The 20,851-nt window shown below is 41.7% G+C and overlaps 1 protein-coding gene across 6 annotated transcripts in view; it reads right to left on the reverse strand.

Annotated features, from left to right (window-relative positions):
* Positions 1–2,839: 2,839 nt before the first annotated feature.
* Positions 2,840–20,851, reverse strand: part of NCOA2 (nuclear receptor coactivator 2) — a 195,777-nt gene continuing 177,765 nt past the window's right edge. For 5 of the 6 annotated variants that reach the window (XM_063327036.1, XM_063327034.1, XM_063327037.1 and 2 more), the window contains 5 exons: positions 20,167–20,401; positions 18,078–18,255; positions 15,579–15,777; positions 9,927–10,016; positions 2,840–5,076 (listed from right to left, as the gene is read on the reverse strand). In XM_063327036.1, the coding sequence (XP_063183106.1) occupies positions 5,065–5,076; positions 9,927–10,016; positions 15,579–15,777; positions 18,078–18,255; positions 20,167–20,401 (714 nt within the window). In that variant the 3' untranslated portion in view covers positions 2,840–5,064. The remainder of the gene's footprint in view (positions 5,077–9,926; positions 10,017–15,578; positions 15,778–18,077; positions 18,256–20,166; positions 20,402–20,851) is intronic. The other variant, XR_010070030.1, reaches the window with a different exon arrangement.

The following is a 20,851-nucleotide window of genomic DNA, read 5'->3' on the forward strand; positions in this document are numbered from 1 at the left end:
CCCCCCCACTACAAATTTGTATCACTAGGCCTTCAGCTTCAGCCATTTACAGCTCTTATTGTTCTTCTAATGTTGTATAAACACTTCTTTTCCAATCCACTCGTACCGGAGGATTTACTAGCACAGGTCCTGTCTGAGTGCCCCCATAATGCTCTAGAAGTTTGCTTACAAAATTAACACTATGGGCACATTACCGAAGGATCAGTCTCCCATCACACAAGGATTATATACATTTAATGTTGGGAATACTCACAACTCAACCAGATCCTCCTGGCTACAAAACTGCAAGGGATGCTAGAAGCAGCCGCCTCCTCCAGCATCCCCAGCCCAGGACCCTCCTGCCTGGCGGCTGGGGTCCAGCCCAGCGCCCGGGGACCAGGGGTCCCTGCTCAGGCGGGGGGACATGGCTACCACTTTCCTGTTTGCAGGTTCACCCGGTAGCGACGCAGAGCACAAATCCCAGAGACACACAGACACAGGACACACACAGAGAGGACACTGACATGTCGGGTCACACAGAGTGCCACGGATGAGGTGCTGCCCTCAGCAGCACCCGCACACAGGACCAACGTAAGACACAAACACAGGCAGCCAAAGCACTCGCACCCCTCTCTAGGTTCACAAGCACACCCATTTTCATGGATGCCTTGAGTATGGGCACAGCCCTTCTGCCCATCTGGTACCCCTGCCCACATCCCAGCCCTCCCACCCGCGTCACGGGTCCTTCACCGGCTGCCTGGCGCGGCTGGGTGCACCAAACGGGAGCACTCACTCCTCCCTCACACGCTCCACGTTCTGGTCATCCTCCAGCGTACACTTGCCAGATTTCACCCTTTCAGGCAGAAGGTAAGCCAGGCCCTGGTTCAGCCACCATCAAGTCTTTTTCTAACTATCCTTTAAGATGCTCTGCTTGATCTTTCCTTTTTTTTTCTTCCCCCTTTTTTTTTTTTCTTTTTTCTTCCCCTGAGACCTAAACCACGACAGTCTCTCAAACTTCTGGCTTGGGATTCCATTTTATTTTTGGTGGCCTCCTCATACCAATCAGGAAATACATCCCACTGTAATTCAGGCACCTTAGGCCCTCTGGTCTCCAAGGTGCTCCTTACGCTTAATCCCTTCAATGCAATCAACCATGTTTTTTTCATCCCCAAGGTAAGTATCCAGAGGCTGAAGGGAAAGAAACGAGGCACACGAAGGGTCCCTCCTGGTCACAACTGTTTTAGTACTGCATCTGACACCCTTCTATGAATAAATGAAGACACAACAGAAACACGTTGAAATCTCTAAAGCCATGTAAAACCCGAAGGCATTAAAATTTATTAAATGATGCAATAACAACAGAATTCTTTATTTACAATAGCATTATTTAACATCAAATAAGCAAATAGCATCAGCAAAGCAATATTAACTTGCATAAATGTATTTAAAATTTCTCTGAATATATCTACCTTTGCATAAACTGCTCACACTAGAAATACAAACATCAATGCAGGTGAACAAAGTGATGTTCAGAGTCAACTCCGTTTTGAAAATAAATCACAACCTGAAACACTGTAAGCTTTCTCCTGAAGAACCATAGTTTATATATTGCTTAATTTTACCCTTGTATAATCTTTTCATATACACACATCTCAGATGCAACTTCATGATGAACTGTACAAATAAACCCCACAAATGACATAAAGGGAAAAAATTAAATGACAGTAAATGTTTGAAGAAATGTGTCCATCATCCCTATTGAACAACATAAAGATTAAGTGATGATGCACTTATTCCAAAATTGTACACAATTCACTATACAAATATAATACATCAGACAGCTATGTAGGAATATACAAGACTTAAAAACAGATCTAAGGCATTATGCTAGATTTTAGCATTTTGAGGTTCTTGCACATAGCTTTTACCTGTAGTAAGAAACTTAAAAGATTTTGTTTTAGTCTACAAAGAAACACCAGGGAGAAAATTCTAATTAAAATCAAAGCCACTACAGTAAATTTTCTTTTGTGCAGAGAATGCTTTTGCTCTTAGGCAGCATACTACCATACAAATACTAGAAAACTTTTAAATTCACACCAACAATTAATGGCTTAAGTTGCATTTCAAAACTGATTGTGTATCTTTGGGTTCTGCAAGTGGAGCTGTGCCACCCATTTCATCTGTTAAGCCCATATGAATTCCGCTTTTAAACAAAGACTAAAAAATGTATTGTATAAACTGCAAAAACATTGCTTTTAATTAATACAGGCCCAAAGGGATACCGGTGTGGGACAATATTTTAAAGATCGAGTACAAATTAATTCATTGTAGCAAAACAGCTCACTTCACTTTTTAACCTTACCACATTACATGAACACTTAAACAGGTCGTACGACCATGTATATATGCTTATTTTTCACATTATGCGCCTTTCACATTTAGTAATGTAAGTAGAACACTGATTAATTGTTCTGTTAAACAAAATCCAAGTACTTTCTCCGACAAATTTACTGTATACAGGATGAAAAATACTGACAATGAAGGGAATTGATTTGGCTTTTTTTTTGTTTCTATAGCGATCAATATGATCAGAAGATTCCTTCACTCACTTTTCTCTTTCATTAGTTAGAAGACGACTAAAGTCACGATAAACCCAAACGGAGCCAAAGTGATAGGTACAATCTCCTTTCTGTCAAAATGGCAATGGATGAAGAATATCACAATCACTACAGATGATAAGGGTTTGCAGGTCTGTCATGAAACCGGACAAATTTAAACTATTTTTGTCCACTGTGAAAAAGAATAATCTATCTGCAGAGGTTACGGTTAATAATCGAAAAAGAACAGAATAGAAACAAAATTGTTTTAAAACTCATTTACAGTTTGTGGTGCAGGAAGTTAATTCCTTCAGATTTATGCATTTCTTATATAAATAATTTTTTGTCAGATATATAACGCAAGTTTAACACAAATGGCATTGTAGTAGTAATGAGGCTGCAGAGCTCAGGGCCGACAGCTCTTTTGGTTTCCCATCAGCAGGTGAGAGGATGGCTCAGCTGACTAAATATTCCGTCTGAGTTTGGTAACAGAACGGTGACAGCTGAAAAACGTTGTTTCTCCGGAACGGTGGCACTGCCCTCCTTAGGGACAAACACAACTGTACATTTCCCGGGCTTTCATCAACAGCCTTCTACAGAAACAGCCCATTTCAAACCACCTTTACCATATTTTCCTCATCCTTAATACAGAATAGCTGCTACTTTATCTGAACTCCCACCGGAAAACCAAAACAAATCAAATGGCAACAGAACAAACCTTTCACTCCCAAAAGGCATGGCTGATGAGATATTATAAAATGCATTGCATTTTACATGACATCAAAAAATCTGCATTCAGGTTAGAAAGTTTGTGGATCGGGGGTCAGCGGAAAGAAAACAGAGGTCAAAAACATCAATTTCTTAATATTTCAAGTCCTCAGAAACTGATGTCAGTTTAGTAAAAGATTATTCCAACCACAGTGGGCAAGAAAAAAAAACACCCCCTAACAGTGGCCTGCTTAGTAACAGTTTTTCTAAGATTTGTTACGAAAGGATATAAACATACAAAAACCAAGAATCGGTTCCTACAGTGGCTGCATATAATATAGGTTAGTTAAATGACATTATGAGCAGAATCACAAGGTTTAGAAAATGAGAAGTCTCAAGCCTACAAATTAGGTCTAATCAAGGCATTGTGATCCTTTACAAAACACTTTTCCAGGAGACACACACGGCTAAGAAGATATCTAATTTAATACTGAAGTACCTCATTTGGAATCAACTTCACAACATGTATATCTCACAAAAATTATACAAGTAAAACACTTAAGTCTTCAACTTAAATTATTGCTTGTTTACATATAAACTGGATTTTATGTACCTTACAAAACGTCCTCGTAGTCCACACTGCTTTAAAATAATCAGAAACACACGATAGTGGTGAAGTCTGTAGTGATATCTGCTATAGGTTTTACAGGAATTGTTATTTTCCCAGCTAGGGGGATGGGAACCAGAAATTATCATGCTTTAAAGCAGGTATCTTGAGCTTTTTGATATTATGCACCAATTCCGCCACTACCATAATCAGTACATGCATAACCATCGAACTTTGCTGTTCAGCATCCAGTAACGGGCCGTCCAGATTGCTGGAAACACACCTACGGAAATAAAGGGGTAACCTGTTTGGTTTTTTTTTTTCCATTAGAAAGAAGAGGAAGATGACAGAGGTCAGGAGAGCCAGGTGAAAAAAAATCAGGATTTGCTGTGATTGTTAGGAATTTAATTAAATAAGAATGTAACCAACTTGTATTTTTGGATCCATGACTTGCGTTACAAACATTACCACAAAACCCAACCGAAACGCCCCTTATAAACAGCCCTCTCACAGGGGAATTTTCATCTGTTTTACAACTTTAACCCCATTCAAAATTGGTCTGTATAGTTTTCTGCATCGGTTCATCTTCTCTGACTTGTCAGTGGACCGCGCTCGTTGGAGGTCTCTGTATGTACCAGACATTGCTTCTGCACCCTCCTCCACGCCTCCTCTCCGCCCCAAAATGCAGGCCTTAGTCTAAAACACCAGTTTTCAGACGGAACTGAATCCTTTGCACCGACTGAATAAGCCAGGGAAAACAAAGCAAAAAAAACCCAAAAAACAACCCCAAGGTCTAGAACTAAACAGAAACAGAACAAGAGCATGGTTGTTTTTCCTTAAATACATACATTTAAATACATTCAATCTGACATGGTTTTATGAAAATTGCCTGTCAACATTTACTTCGCAGGAGAGATCTAAGTTGCACTAAGGTGAATGCAGTGAACAGACTGAGCGACTGTCTGTACGCTAGCTTCAGACTGTCAAAGAAGAGGCCGCTCTTCGGCAACGACCGCCCGGCTCCCCTCGGGAAGGACGGGCTGAGTCCTGTCGGCCGGCGCCGGCAGCTCAGCTGGGTCACGACACACAGACGCAGCTCTTCAAACCGGTAAGGATTTGGGGCCGTAAAAGCCCCGTCAGCTGAAGAAAGGAGCAACCGAATCACCCGCAGGGTCAGCAATATTTCTGCAAAAAAAGAGAAATTGGGAGAAAAAACAAATGAGTTCTTCCTTCGGCGACAGCGAAGATGGGTAGGTGAATGAGAGCTGGGTGCTGGACTGCAGCATCCACCGTCGATCGTACGTTGGTGTATTATTGTAAACCTGGAAATCAACTTGAATTCATAAAGCTAGACTTTTCTTTGTGCACACGGATACAACCGACCTGCGATTTAATTCCACTGCTATAAGCGGGGGTTTAATTTCACTGCATTCTTAGGTCCTTAATTCATTCCAATTGTCATGGACATTGTAACAACTCAGGACCATCTGCCTGTCATAGACCCCAGCTCAAGGCACAGCAATACAGTTCAAGAATAGTCTCCTATTTGGAGTATGTGCAAAATCTCCCTGTGCTACTGCTGTATCAGTCTCAAAGGAAACAACTGCCTTGGTTCACTTTCTCCTCCAAGAATCGTAATAAAAATGGGAATAAATAAGTAAAAAAAGATTCAGCTACTGAATCCTAGAGAAGTTCTTTACCTCATACTTACTACCCTTGCAGTGTCTTTACACAAACAGAATACAAACTGGCTTCAGCTGAGTTGATTATCTTGTACTTTCTTATTTAAAAAAAACCCCTCAGGATGTGGTTTTGACAGTTGTTTTAAGGCCATCCCTTCCAGTGACTGCAATCTGTGCCTCTCCGCCTTCCTCCCCTTGCAAACTCGCGCTCCCGTGGGGCTCTGTGGTCAGTCAGGTCAGAGCCAATCCAGCCAAAACCCATTTTTCTCCTCCCCTGGGGGTGCTTTTCACTCGCATCCTGTGGCTCTTCGCTCGCAGCCTCCTGCCGTGCATGAGGAAGGGCCTGTTCACTCTGGGTGCTGGCAGTGGGCAGCTTTTTTGCTAGCCCATGTGCACGCCGCTAGGCTGCCTTCTGGAAGCTGTCTACACCATGCTTTGGACTTTACCGCACTTTCCTCCGCCGTCACAGAAGGCCTAGAAATGCATCTCTATCGCCAAATAAAGTCAGCATCAAGAAGCATCTCATGACTCAGGAAAGCAAGGTCCTATGTTTTGTACAGCTGCTATTCCCAGCCCAGCTGGTGCAGCCGGAGCTCTTTGGGGGTGACCAGCCATGACCATGGTCCACAGGTCACCACAGTGAGTCCTGCTCCTCCTCGCTTCACCACAGCACAGAGACACCACATTCGCATCCGTCAAATCCCGACTAATACGGACAAGCTAAAGTTTGGCTCTTCTCCCTGACACACTGCGAGGCAGTTTGGGGACCCTCTTAGCGCTTTTTGGTCGTAAAGTGTGGAACAGAAGTGAAAATCCAAAGATGTCCTTATTTTCAGAGTGGACGTTTAGCAAACGGAGCTATCTACAGCGATGCTAAATACATGCTTCCAATATAGCAGTGATCTGAAAAAAATCATGCACTGCAAATATTTTTTTTTTAAATAATTCAACAAAGATTTGAGTCACAGTGTGATAAAATATATAAAGAAGGGAATAAGACAAAGAAGGCGCAAGTGTACCTCGAGAAAAACATTCCCCCACTCTTTTTTATTTGGTTATAACCAAGGCAAATAGGACTTTAAAGAAATATGTCAAATCACTATTTCCAGGCTGATAGTGAATGTGGGAAAAATTGCTCAGAATAACTTCCATGGCTGATGTATGAAACTTCAGAGTAAAGAAGTAATCTGAAAACCCTGAAGATCATTGACTGTAAGATTACTGCTATACTCTATTAACCTAAAATGGACACCCCTCACAAAAACTCAGCTACATACAGTATTCTTCAGACATTTACTTTTAAATAGGAGCAGGTTAAAAATTTTCTTTTACCACATGATATTAGTTAATATAAATTTGTTCCAAGAATGGCAAAATAATATATTAAACTATTTTCAGCTCTACAAATGAAGGGTACTTAGCGCCTTGAAAGAGAGAGAAAATTCTCTGGCCTCTAGTTACTTTAAAAACAGCTTCTCTGATAAACATCAGTAGCATCCTTGCAAGTCTTAAGCTGTAGAAGTTTTATCCTTAACGTGTTAAAACAAAGTGAAACAACATAAAGCAAACAAAGTAAAACAGCAAATGCAGAGATCTGACATCCCTAGTGCTACTGATTTCAGCAACAGCATGTTATTTCCTGGTTGCTCAAACAGAACCAATCCCTTTTACATACAGTTGTTGAGATCAACTTTATGAAATATTGAAAAAAACCCTCAAATTTTTCAGATGAGTTTCTCAGTTTCTCTCAGCTTTCCTACACTAAAACCACAACTGCCAAGGCATGAAGCACGTTAATCCTCTCAGTTTTCTAATTACACAGCTTGAGCTTTAAGAAAAGGTTATGTAGGAGTAGTTTATAGCACGGACTCATGAAAATAGCAGCTACTTAACCTCCATTACAGTTCAAAGTTCAGTGAAAGGTATTAATAGTGCATATGAACCATCTACATTTTCCTTGTCAGTCAGAGCTACATTAGTAGAATTAAAGCAAAATCACAGAGTGCAGTCCAATGTACCCTTACAGAGCAATTCAAGAGGTTTTAACAAGTTACTTTTCTGCGGGTGAGACAAAAACTGCTCTCACGCACGGCCACTGTCCAGCTCACTGTCATGGCACCGACTCCATTATTTTAACCTAAAACCCCACAGACTCCCTGTCCCAAGTCCTGCCACTGCACAGTCTTCCCTGACTTCTCTCCACCCTCTCTTGTACCCTTTCTGTCACATCCACTCTCTTTTCCTTCTCTCTTCAACCGTTCTTTAAAATCTACCTCCTCTTTCCTCTTCTTCAGTCTCCTTCCCCCTCCACAGCCTTATTCCCTTTCTTTCCTCGGTGCTACCTGGTATTTTGTTCTCTGACAGTCTGGCTTCTCTCAGCATGTGACGTTTAACTGGTTGGGGAATGCACTAAGTAGGAAGATAATGCCTTGGTATATGACAGCTTCCGCTAAAGCGGAACATCCTACATCTCTTTATTGATCACCAAAGGGACCACGAAATGGTTGCAGAAGAGACTCTCTACGCACAGATCATAGAATCATAGAATTGCCTAGGTTGGAAGGTACCTTTCAGATCATCGAGTCCAACCATCAGCCTAACTCTGACAAAAACCAGCACTAACTGTGTCTCTAAGCACTGTGTCTGCCCGTCTTTTAAATACCTCCAGGGATGGTGCCTCAACCACTTCCCTGGGCAGCCTGTTCCAATGTTTAATAACACTTTCAGTGTAAAAATTCTTCCTAATATCCAATTTAAAACCTCCCCTGGTGCAACCTGAGGCCGTTTCCTCTTGTCCTATCGCCTGTTACTTGGGAGAAGAGCCCGACCCCCGCCTCGCTAGGACCTCCTTTCAGGTAGCTGCAGAGAGCGAGCTGTAGAGATCCTCCACTCTCGGAGACAGGCACTTGTTTCTCGATGTGAACAACGATGGTGCGAAAAGAATTGGCCTCCAGGAAGTTTTAAACACTTATGAGTGCAAGTAAAAGGATACAATAAAAGACACATACGGTTACTTTTCCTCAGTACTTTCACATTCTTCAATTTCGTTAAACTTGATGCATTTGCAGTCAGATTTTTTTTTTTTTTCATTTCCCTTCCAATTCCAATTTCTTTTCTCTAACAGAAAACTTTTAACTTTTGCTATTGGATCCGGCATAAGAAAAATCTGTTAATTTAACGGCACCTTTCCGATTTCAACACCGCGGCCAAGGCGACGACAGCAAACGATGGTGCAGGGGATGGACCTCAAGCCGGTTGTTGCCGCGGCTCCAGGGGCAATAACGGGTTAGATCCGCCCATTTCGAGTACAACAAGGAGCTCGGGGAACGGCCGACCCAAAGCCTTAATTTTAACGCCTTCCCGCCCCCATCCTCTGGACCGGGAGAGCGGGGGAGGAGCGGCGGCACGCGGCAGCCGCTAGATGGCGCTTCCCGCGCGCGGCACCGGCCCTGCGTCCCTGGTGACGTCACAATGCACGCACAGGTTTCTGTGCGAGGCGGCGCAGCGGCGTCAGCGCCTGCCGCTGGGGCGGGTGGGCCGGCAGGGAAAAGGCTGCGCCGCAGTTCCAGACCACAGCAGGTCTCGGAATGCCTGGTGGGGTCTGGTGGAACAAACTTCATCTTCAACGAAGGTTATTTCCATTAAGAAAAAAAAAAAAAAAAACAACAAACCAAAAACCAGCCAAAAACCCAAACCCCAGCGCTGAGGAGGGGCACGTAAAAACCCACCTCCTCTACTTGGCCGCGCGCCAAGAGCTCCACAATGGCTTTTCCTTGAGTGCTGTTACTGTCTGGAATACAAATCGCTTTTCACCTAAGCAAATCACTAATTACCCTGTCAGTTGGAAATCTGTGTGAAAATCAGTTCAGTTCTACCGCTCTTCTCAGAAGCAGCACTGTACAGAAAGTAATAAATTAAATAATTCATGAGAATTTTTTTTTGCCCTAAGTATAATGCAACGAGAAGTGGAAAAACACTTAGGCAGGATGAAACATGAAGTGGGTTAAACATGCGGCAGTGCAAATATAAATCAACAGTAGGGCTTTCCCATCATCAGCAAATAGTCATGTAATTGCTCTGTAAAAAGCAAATACAACTATACTGTTAATTCAATAATGTATTCTGGTAATGTAAATGCATTTTGTATTATTCACTTCAGTAATGCTAGTGGGATGTAAACAAGCAACTTAATACAGATGTCACCAAAAGCAGAATTTAAAAAATTAACTGCAAAAAACTTAATTACTATTACCCTGGGTATTTTTAACTCTGTAAGTAAAAAGATACTGTATCCGTTCTATAATTCTAGACATTCATAGTTGCCTCTGTATGCCTAGGTATGTCATTTCTCACCCGTGTTGCATCTCCGTCCTGCTTTATCATATCCATTCCAGGCAGCTGGTTTGGAAAAAGATTGCCTCCCCTCATAGCAGGATCATTAACCTATTGGTAACAAGATATGAAGAAGAACAAATTAAAAAAATAGGTTGGGAAGAGGGGTGGGAATTAAAAAGAAGCATTAGAAACCACTACGCTACTTGCATATATCAGCATTCACTTTTGATATGATCTTGCAGTCGGGGAAGTGACTATATAGCTGAGCACCCTTCTTGTGCAGCGTGTGCTTGACTCGTATTATTCTGCTTCACAGTCAACAACAAAGATTTCATTCCTGATACTATGACCCTCGTGCATATTTTACAAAACAGGCTCCATAAATTAGGTCAGTATTATTTGAAGAGGACATGCCTGCTATGAAAGCCCTGAAAGCAGAAATGCGTAACTGCTTTCCTAACCTCAATAACACACCGCTTTTCTGCTTGCAAACCACCACACAATTTTTTCAAAGCCTGACGAGATAACACGTAGGCTGAATTATACCAACTATTGACTTAGCTTTAATGACACTTTTCTACTTGTAAGGAAAGGGAGAAAGATAGCATTAAACAGCAAAACCTGCAGCTGCATGCTTTCCTAAAGGGATGGTCTCAACAGTTTTCAGAACACAGCCACGGGGAAGTACTGAAGCTGTGCGTTTCTGCACAACCAAAGGGTCTGTCATGCTTAGTTATGTGGAAAGAGTGGCTTGCCAAATTTACAGCATTGCTTGCTAAATCAAAGGATTAATCTCACTGTGTAGGAAACTGGTATAAAATACAAAACACAGCCCTTCAGCACGGTTCTGAAAGATTAGAAAATCCAGATTTCTTAGAAGTTTTACAGGGAAAGAAACCTTTTCCTAGGGAGCCTTTGTTGACTCAGTTCTGTTACTTCCCTCAGACTAGATGGATGTGCTGATAGTGAAGATACGCCCCTACAGATTTTGCTGGAAGGAAAAAGATGTTTTCTGTGTCACCTGCCCTTTAGGAGGCTCATGTTGCCAAGGAGAGGAGGTTCTGCCACTGCACTACCTCGCTTCAGCTACAGCAACCTGCTGCAGCAACGGGGGGGGACTGTCTTGCATGCACCACACCAAAGCCGTCTCATTTCAGGTCCTCCCGACTGCTGTTGCTGTTGCTATTCACCAGTTTTGCAAATCATCGCAAAGCTAAATGCAATCACATGCAACCACCTAAAGAGGTGGTTTCAAATGCTGCCGGAGACAAGACTGCAGTTCAACAGGAAAGGTTAAAAACTTAAATATTTTTGCCATAGGAGTTTCAACTCTGAAGAAATTGATTGTTCAGCACTGCATGCCTTCCAGTGATGCTTTCTGCTTAATACAAATGGCCAGATTTTTAAACCTGAATCTGAAAATTTAAATCAGAAGGGAAGAGAACCACACTATTTTGTTCGGTAAGAAAGGAAGTAGACAGCTTCAGAGCTTTATCCACATGCATTTGACTAAGCAACAGAACCCATCTTTGGAAAGTGTTTTCTGCTATTGACCAGCATTCATCGGAATGCACGGGCACAGATGCCTTTTCTGTTTGTTCAGCAGACAAAGGAAGGAAATAATAAAAGGCAGAAATAAAAAAATTTGTATACTGAATCAACAGCAGTTTTAGAGCAAAAAGATGAGTGCGTGATTTGCAGAGTTAGGACAGGTATGGAAAAGGAAGATGGTTCCAGGCTGCATGTCACAAAAGCAGCAAAGGCACCAGTGAAGTTCCTATCACAGAATCTCTTTGCTGGTGATGATGCAAGAATCCTGACTGGCACAGTAACAGATATAAAAAAACCCCACCATTTTGTTATATGAATACATTTTGCTTCCTAAGTTCCTGAAACAAAACACTCCGCATTCACACAGTAACTTTTCTGACTGCAATAACAATTCAATCAGAAAAGTATGGAGAAGGATAAAGAAACGGAAGGGGTTTTATCATTTTCTGAAGACAGGTCAAGTGGTGTTATCAGATATGAAATCTGACTGAGACAGAAGATGTTTTACAGTTCCTTTGCAATTAAGCACATTAATACAGCCTTCTGCTAATAGAGCAGAATTATATACAAGGTGTCTAATAAGAGAAGTTTCCTACCACTCCAGAGCTCCTTTCATCCAGTATGCTGAACAAAGTCAACACACTGTTTCAAGGTAACTCTGTGTAGATGCCACGATAATTTTGGCCTGGGAAGTCCTGCACCTGTGCAGATTAATAAACATTTACTCTGAGCAGACATCCAGATAGCGGTTTATTTCAAGCAAAAGCAAAGGCTTTTCTCTTGCATAGGTTTCAAATTGCTTCTCTGACAACTCCATAAGTAACATGGATCTGTGATGCAAAATAAATAACAGGCAAAAAAATATGGCAACGGTCCATTGTGCAAACAAGAAGACGATGAGGACAAGGAGACAGTAAGTTGTGTGAATGGTGCGACACTGGGAAGGTTTAGACTTTCTCGACGCCTGGGGAAGCTGTTTTGGACAGAAGGAACCTGCAAACCTGGCAGCCAGCGTTTCAGCATTCCTGGTATCAGCCTCCTAGAAGACACACTAGTAAGAGCAGCCTAGAAGCTTTAACGTAATTTTAAAGGAGAAGAGATGATAACGAGACAAGATCTGTACATAAACGAGTCTCTAAGCATCATAAATAGCAAGCCCAGGGGAAACACAAAATTTTGGAAAAATCTTCATTTTCTACTTGGCGATGCTTGGAGTGTACGTAGTAAACAAGATAAGCTGGAGATAGACCAGTATGAGCTGATAAATGCCAAACTTAGTATTTTTGAGCTCTGGATATGTCTCTATGATCCAGTGTAATGCCACAAAGAGAGACAGAAGACACATAGAATCTTCATGGTGACAGAGCCAAAACAACCTGTTTGGTACCAAAGATAATATACTTGCTTCTCACCAGGTAAATAAGCTGGCACAGCTTTCTAGTAACAAGTAATATATATTAATTCCAAAACCATCCAATAACATATGAAGTGTTTTTTTTTTCAAAAGCTGGAACACATTCGTAGTATAACCACTGTTACTCACTGTGGTTTGAAAGAGATGAGCATGTGAAGTTACAATTATGTATTATGGAACAAAAAAATGGCAATGAATAAGTAAGCAAAAGTGTAGGTGAGAGTATAAAAAAAGCCAAAAGAATGAATGAAATGGCAACAGTCAGCAGAATTAAAGAAAACTTAGTCGTTTTGAAAACCACCAGTTACAAGAAAAAGTGTAGCACAGCCTAGGTCAATTGCTAAATAAAGATGCCAAATTGTAAAACAACATGCCCTGAACGCAGAAAAAAACCACCCCAATTTTAGTATTAATAGAAACATTTTTATTTATTCCTGTCTCTCAGAAAAGAAAATGTGAAGCAGCACAGCAAACATTCCTGAGGACTAAAAAGTACTGTCCTGTGGCCCAGAAATGGCCCCTCAGCTGCCAGCTGGCCACCCCTGACCTAGACGAAACATAAAACATTTGCAGAGTTTGCAGATGACACATTGCTGGGGTGGTAAATCAGGAGGAAAACAGGTTACTGTTACAGAATGAGCCACAGCACTTAAGGAAAGTAATGCATTTTGGGAAAAAAGAACATAGTTTTCATCTATGTAGAATGCGCTGAGGAGGATTTGGGGATCATCGTAAGGGTTTTAGCATGTGCTCTCCAGTGCGACATTGTCACCACCAGAGCCAAGGCAACCCGTGGATCAAAAGAGAAATTACAAGCAGAACTTGACTCTACACAGCTTTGGTGCAGTCACTGTTAAATCACCGTCTCTGATTCCTCTGTTCATGCTTCTAGAAGGAGGTTACAACAATGGAGTTTAGAGTAGATCCACAAAAGGGACTGATGAGGTGGATAAAGACCCTCAGCCTATTCAGCTTACTGGAAGTTAGATAAATGCTATCTTGAAAAAAGATCTTGTGGTCTAACAGGAAGGAAAAGCAGTGTGACAACTGTGCTGGTGGAAACAGTAGTCTGCATGGAAATACTTGAAATAAAACCAGATCTCTTTCTATAATGCACATTTCTCAATACAGGTTCCTGGGGAAAATTCTGTATCACGGGCACGCCGAGAAATCAGACTGGGATGTGACCTCCAAATCCCCACTACTTCTTTTTTGGTTTTACTATTGTTTTACTGCATTAAACATGTGCAACAGTATGCACTTGGGAACTAATAACAATAAAAAAAGTCTTCTATAGTTGGGCGTAGCAACTGGGAATATCAGAGAAGGTGACAAATTTGGGAGTATCAAAATTACTTCAGGTCACCAGTATGTGGCAGCTGTAAAAGACAAATGTGATCTGGGGCTATATCTGTCAGAGTATTCCAAGAGAAATGGCGAAGAACTAGTGTTACGTACATGGCTCTGGTGCTTAGGAAATAGTGATTCAAACTGGAACAGGTGCAGGAAAGGAAAAGGAATTTAAAGCCTAGAAGAAGAGACTGAAACATTGTGGCTTGTTTAACTTACAATAAAAACCCCAAGAAACCCAAAACAAAACAATCCCACAACCTCAAACCAAGAAAAAAAATCATGTTGATAAAATGGCTTTCTAAAATACAAGAAGAGAAAAGAGCTGTTTAAGCTAAAGTACTTAAAATACTGTAAAAGTAAATACTCTGTTACCAAATTTAGGCTGGAAACAGGACATACATTAACAAGCCAGTAATACAACCAGCTTTAAAGTGGAATGCTGTGGTCTCAGAAAAAAGGTTTATGATATTGTCCACTATAGCAAGAGATGCTGCCTGAAGACACAAGAGGTACTTTCCTGCCAATATTTCTAAGTCCCTAATTTCAAGTCTGTGTGTTGAACAAATGGGAGTTCAGCTCTGAAACAAACATATGAACCTGTTAATTAAGAGGACTTGCTTGTCAAAGACTTATTAATATACTGTATGAGTTTAATTGCAGGTCAACAAACAGAAATGTTATTTTCCTTATTTCAGATACCCTAAGTAACAGTCTCAAATAAAATCGAGTGTGTAAACCTTCTCTCAGCAGAAAAGAACAGGGCACTTACCTATTGATTTGGCAACCTATTTTATATGCACCACATTACAAAAAGTGTGGATTTTGTGCTTATGAAGGTGCCAGATTGATAGTTCTTGAAGTTGGCTGTCTATTGTCTGGTACTACACACACAGTGGCAGTAGAAGCATCTTCCACACACTGCCCACGCCAGTCCTTCGCCTCTTACCTCTAGGAAAGGAAACAGCTGCCTGCCATTCAGTCCTAGCCTCCACTGCTGAGAAAATTAGCAAGGACACTGGTGACCCGCAACTGTGCTACAGAAACTTACCTACTGAGAACAGGAGCTAGACCAGCACGCGCTTTCCATGGAAGTCCAGGAGCAACTACATGTGCTAGCTAAGGTGGTGCTAGGTCAAAATGGGAAATTTAGATGCAAAGAGTGCTCTCTACCTCATCGTTCACCTTGGTTATCTGAGTGCAGAGCTAAAAACAAAGCCTTTTTAACATCATCATTTCTCAAGAAAACTAGTAAAAGAAATGTAATGGCTTACAGCAGTTACAGCCCAACGCAGCGGACCTGAAAAACTACTGAAAGTCACAGAAAATCCTCTCTGAAGTCCTTAAATTCTCACCTGCTCAGGACCCATGGAGGACAACCCTGATGTAGGCACAGAGGTCGCTGAGGTCATGCTGATCTGCCCTGTCATCTGGTTCATGTTGTTCATACCACTTGTGTTGGTTGCCATGGATACACTGATGTTCATGTTATTATTGTACATGCTGGTGCTTGCTTGCTGCCCAAAATGTGGTGGGGACTGTTGTGAAAACATGCTACAGCAAGGAATGGAAAAAGCAATGTGTCAGACTTAGAATGCTGAAGCCACTAAGAAACTACTCTCTTTTTAATATATCTTAAGCTAGAATTTGTATATACTCTCATTTATTCCAAGTTAAAAGGAAAAACTAGTTTTTCAGCTATATTAACGTCTAAAGAATAGATTTTTCAAAATTTAAGGTCCCATGTCTGTGCACAAAAATGCATGCCTTTGCGTGTGAAACTATGGCAGAGTACAAATCTGTTATGTGTGTGCAGTAACAGCCAATTAGCTGCACAAATGGGCTTTGTTAAACATGTTAACTAAGTTTGGGAAAGTAATTTTTGGAAGGAAAGGAAAACACCTTATTCTCCCTCCAGTGTTACCACAGCACAGGATTGTTGAGCTGAAATTGGATCTGATCTAATAAGCTTTGTTTTTGCAAAAGAGGTTGTTTGCACATATGAATACCAGATTTGCACATACAGTTATGGCAAGTGGGCTCACAAATATAGACATGCAATTGTGCAGAAATTGATTTACTAAATCTTAGCATCAAGTTTTGAAAATGTAACACTGTAAGAAACAACATAAAGTCTAAGACAATTACCCTCCGTGTTCCTTTAAGGCCATTTCAGAACAATTTATGGAGGAGTAACTCTGGAAGCTCTCATCCCAGTTTTTATTCAAAGTGCTTTCTGGGTAGTATGTTTCTTCCCGTTATGTTCAAAATCATGTGAGAGACTTTTCTATATTTCTTAAAATGCACTTCACTATTTACACATCAGTCTTTTCTACTCTTTGAGCATAATCCAACAGTCAATGGAGTATTTCTTACTGACAGCGTGTCCGTTTAGAGGATCTGCATTAGACTGACATACTGTGGAAGGGCTGCTGTGTGTCGGATGGCACACAGTAAGCCCCTCCGTATCAATGGCTGACTTTTACTTCCCTGCGAAGCACTGCTCCCACAGCTGAAGAAATCTTTCAGGGTTAATGCTCAACCTTGCACTTGGGTATGCCATTAGGCTACTGCCGCGCACTGTGAGAGTTGGTGGAGTGCAACGGCATTCTGGGCACAGGACCAAACTCGGAAAATCCCACCATTCTCTTCCTTCCAATTCCACGTCTTTTCAGGCCACCTAACCCCATTTTTAAGTTGTTATCTGGATGGCTGAAACAGTACACTACAGATCATTGTGAATACTCAGTGGCTTGTGTAAACGCATTTGACATGTCTCTGCTGTAGAGCTGCAGTTCAGCAAGCCAACCACTAGCCTTATCGAGCTGCCCCTGCTGCCACTTCAGCAGAAGCCACAACAGCAGTAGGTATGTCTCCTGCAAATGCTTCAGGAAGACGGTGAGGAAGAGTCAGGGACAAGGATGAGGATGAGAGACAAATCAGTTGCTTGAAGGGGAACCTGGATCAGCCTCATCATGGAAATACTGTTTTTCCGGGTTTATTAAATCTTTGTCAACCAGTGGGAAAACTGTCTGTTGCTGGTCTGGGATAGTAAGAGCAGCCTGAGAACTTCAAGATGACAAAAGCGCTGTGCTAGAAGACAACTGTGTGCACCCCAGTGTCAAGTGATACAGGCTGGACACCAACCTGATAGCTCCTCCTGTCTTGCAGTGAAAAGCACAGATCGTTGCCATCTGGAAGCTCGCTGCTGCCTACTGATAGCGTTCAACGCCCAACCCACTCAATGTGGACAGACTGATTATCAGAGCGGTACCAACTGGGGCAGGGGCCTCAACTGAAAAGGTGACTGCATGCACGAGGCATGCTACAATGCTCTCGGAGAATGACAGTTAATATGCTGACTCCCAGTATGTGCAAGCACTAATGGATTGAACCTGGTTGCACTCCGGCGTTTTGAAGTGGGAAGTGATATCCAGTCACCGCAATTCCTGAGCGGTAGGGAATGGCTCAGCTGGTCCGTCCGTGTGGAAAGCAGCGTGGTGGCACATCAAAATCGTATGCAGAAGAAGTGCATCCACACAAATGTTAGGGGCTGGAGCTCACTGTGCAGCAGTTGTGCTTCTTAAGGACACACAGTGTTTCATCAGTTATCACAGACAAAGCAATGCATTGTGTGGATGCAGGTCTTTTAGCTATGCACTCACTTTGCCTGGTACGAAGGCAGAATTTAAACCAACCCGTCAAGCCAAATTGAAAAGAAATCTCTTTTAGGATAGATAGTTAACAACAAACAAACAAGCAAACAATTACATATAAACAACCCCATAAGTAAGCGTAGACAATAAATGACCCCATAACTCTGTGTGTTCATTTTGGTTTTGTTCTGGATTTACCTGTTTCCACCCATATTCCCTTGTGCCCACCCATTCATCTCCGTAGAGGACTGATAGGCAGGATTAGCCTGAGACTGCTGAATCATGGGGCTTTGCGTATGAGCCAGTCTTGGGGACATCAGTGGACTCTGAGGAGTGGTGGCCCCTGTGAAGCCTGGATCGGGCTGCTGACTAATACCTGAAGAAAATGAGAAATTTAGCCACCGTACATTCAAAGTCAAAACAAGCCAAGAGCTCATACCTGCAGACATGTCTTTACACAGTCCTACTTATGTCATGTGGAACTTACAACCTTGTGTCTTAATGTGGGATCTAGATTAAAAGCAAGACATCATCAACTAATACTTATATATAACCTTAAAAAAAATAATTCTGCATAACTGTGTTGGCTACCTGTGTGTCGTAATCACACAAGCGGTCTCTCCTCTCTACAAACTGAAAGAAGAACACTGGTAAATTTCTTTTTTCAGAAACTGCATTCAAAACAACAAATAAAACATTTTGCTTCTGCCTATAAATCCATTTTGGTGAAAGTTATGCATGACCCATTTACTGCATGGCACTACCTTTTAACATTTAGGCTATAATTTTCAACTTTTTCTAAAGTTCCTAGTACCTTCGTATCTCTATTTCTGTGTCCCTGCAAAAACAGGTAATGACATTTTGTGCAAGCATTTAATGACTTTGTAAAATCAAAAAATAATCTAGATGCAAAGAAAACCTAATTTAAGCTGTTAGATGCCAATTGTGTGCAGAAATTTTGTTTTAAACCAAGTCACTTTGGTCTTATTTAAGTTCATCATGAACGCCATACTCAACAGAAACAAGCCACCCTTAATGCTGGCATAAGAATCAGGTGTATGAAATATATTCCTATATTCACTGTCTGCATGACTTACTGGTGTAAAGGATAACAGATCAATATGAGCAGACAGCAAATTTAGAATTGGATGGGCGTAATTTGTTATATCAGCAGAACTTACACATTACACATTATGTAATGTAATTGTAAGATAACTTAAATAAAGTAAAAAAGCTGTATAACAATAACCGTATGGAGGTAACGGCCCCATGCACCCCCAGAACAAAGCAGTGTACAGCTTTGTAAAACATACAAGTAAAATGGTATTAGCTGTCATATCACACCCAAGTTCTTGATGGTACAAGGGGTAATGGTTTTAAACTAGAAGAGGGTAGATTTAGACTAGATTATAAGGAAGAAATTTTTTACAATGAGGGTGGTGAAACACTGGCACAGGTTGCCCAGAGAGGTGGTAGATGTCTCATCCCTGGAAACATTCAAGGTCAGGTTGGACGGGGCTCTGAGCAACCTGGTCTGGTTGAAGACATCCCTGCTCATTGCAGGGGAGTTGGACTAGATGACATTTAAAGGTCCCTTCCAATCCAGACCATTCTATGATTCTAAGTTTAAGAACGGGGAAGGGAATACCTAATCTGAAACGAATTTTTATTATTTTAACTCAACAGTTAGATGCTAATTTTACATTATAATGCACACATGAAGTATCATCTTTTTGGGCGAAGAATCTAGCTGATACTTAAGCAATACCTCATTACCAAAATGCAAAAAAATCCCCACCAATATAAAAACAATTTAAAAGGATTACGTACAACTTTGCTTCTGATGAAGCTTCCGGTCACCTTATGCTGTTTGCCAGCATCAATTCGTATCTTTTTCTTCATTTGCACTTTTTACTGTATGTATTGGCTTGTTGAGTTTAGGCAAAATTCAGAGTCCATCAAGCCAATACGTACATGTATGTGTGTTCCTGTGTGCATACACACTTGTATGTGTTTATATGTATAGATATATGCAAATAAACACATCACACTTGTGCTATTGCTCAAAAAAAGAGCGGTGCACAGAGAATACATGGTACTAGAGCCAGGAAAGTGGAAGGTACCATGTTGCATTTGAGGACTCCCAAGGGTCCTGAAGCTCCACGTTTCCTGTTGTTCCCAGGGAGACAGGCAAGAGGTCTGTCTAGGGGTGGGGGGGGAACTTGGACCCAGCACTGGGGGGGACATGGGGGACTGCCGAAATGCCCTGAGGAGGTGGAACCAGTACCGTAGTTTGGAGGAAATGGAAACTGCTGCGCATTTGCCTGCGGGATCCGCGGATTGCTCATGGTTGCTGGTATGCCACCGGTGGCCACCATGCTGGGGGTCATGCTCAAGCCCTGCCCTCGCATCATCAGTGTCCGCTGCTGCACCTGCTGCTGCTGCTGCATCTGCCGCTGCCGCAGGTGCTGGCTCAGGATCTCCCGCTGCCTCTGCGCCAGCATCTGCGCGTTGATGGGGCCCTGCAGGGAAAACCACCGCCACCTATCAATAACCACGTCTAAGGCAACCTGACCGGTGGAGGCACCTCCACTGGAGCAAGCTAGAAGATTCCAGCTCTTTCTTTCCCCCACCACACAACTAACAATAATACTAAATGCAAGAAAATAATCCTATTAATACTTCTGCTGGGAAAGACTTCCAACAGCGCAAGAGTCAGTAACTGAAATAATACCAGTGTTTAATGTTGCAGTGATTTGTAATTGCAAATAGAGTAGCTCATTAAAGAAATGCAGCTTTCGGAAATGAGAAGCTTGGTTAAAAATGCAGTTATATCGTATCTCTAGCAAACAACCAACCACCTCATGTAAATATGAGACAGACTCTCAGAAATAAAACAGTAAAATACTTATCATACAGACTGCATTATTTGTACTCAAGCTTTAGAATTTATTGTATGTATTTACCACATG

Source organism: Chroicocephalus ridibundus, chromosome 2 (assembly GCF_963924245.1).
Source record: "Chroicocephalus ridibundus chromosome 2, bChrRid1.1, whole genome shotgun sequence".
In the NCBI taxonomy this organism is placed as follows: Eukaryota; Metazoa; Chordata; class Aves; order Charadriiformes; family Laridae; genus Chroicocephalus; species Chroicocephalus ridibundus.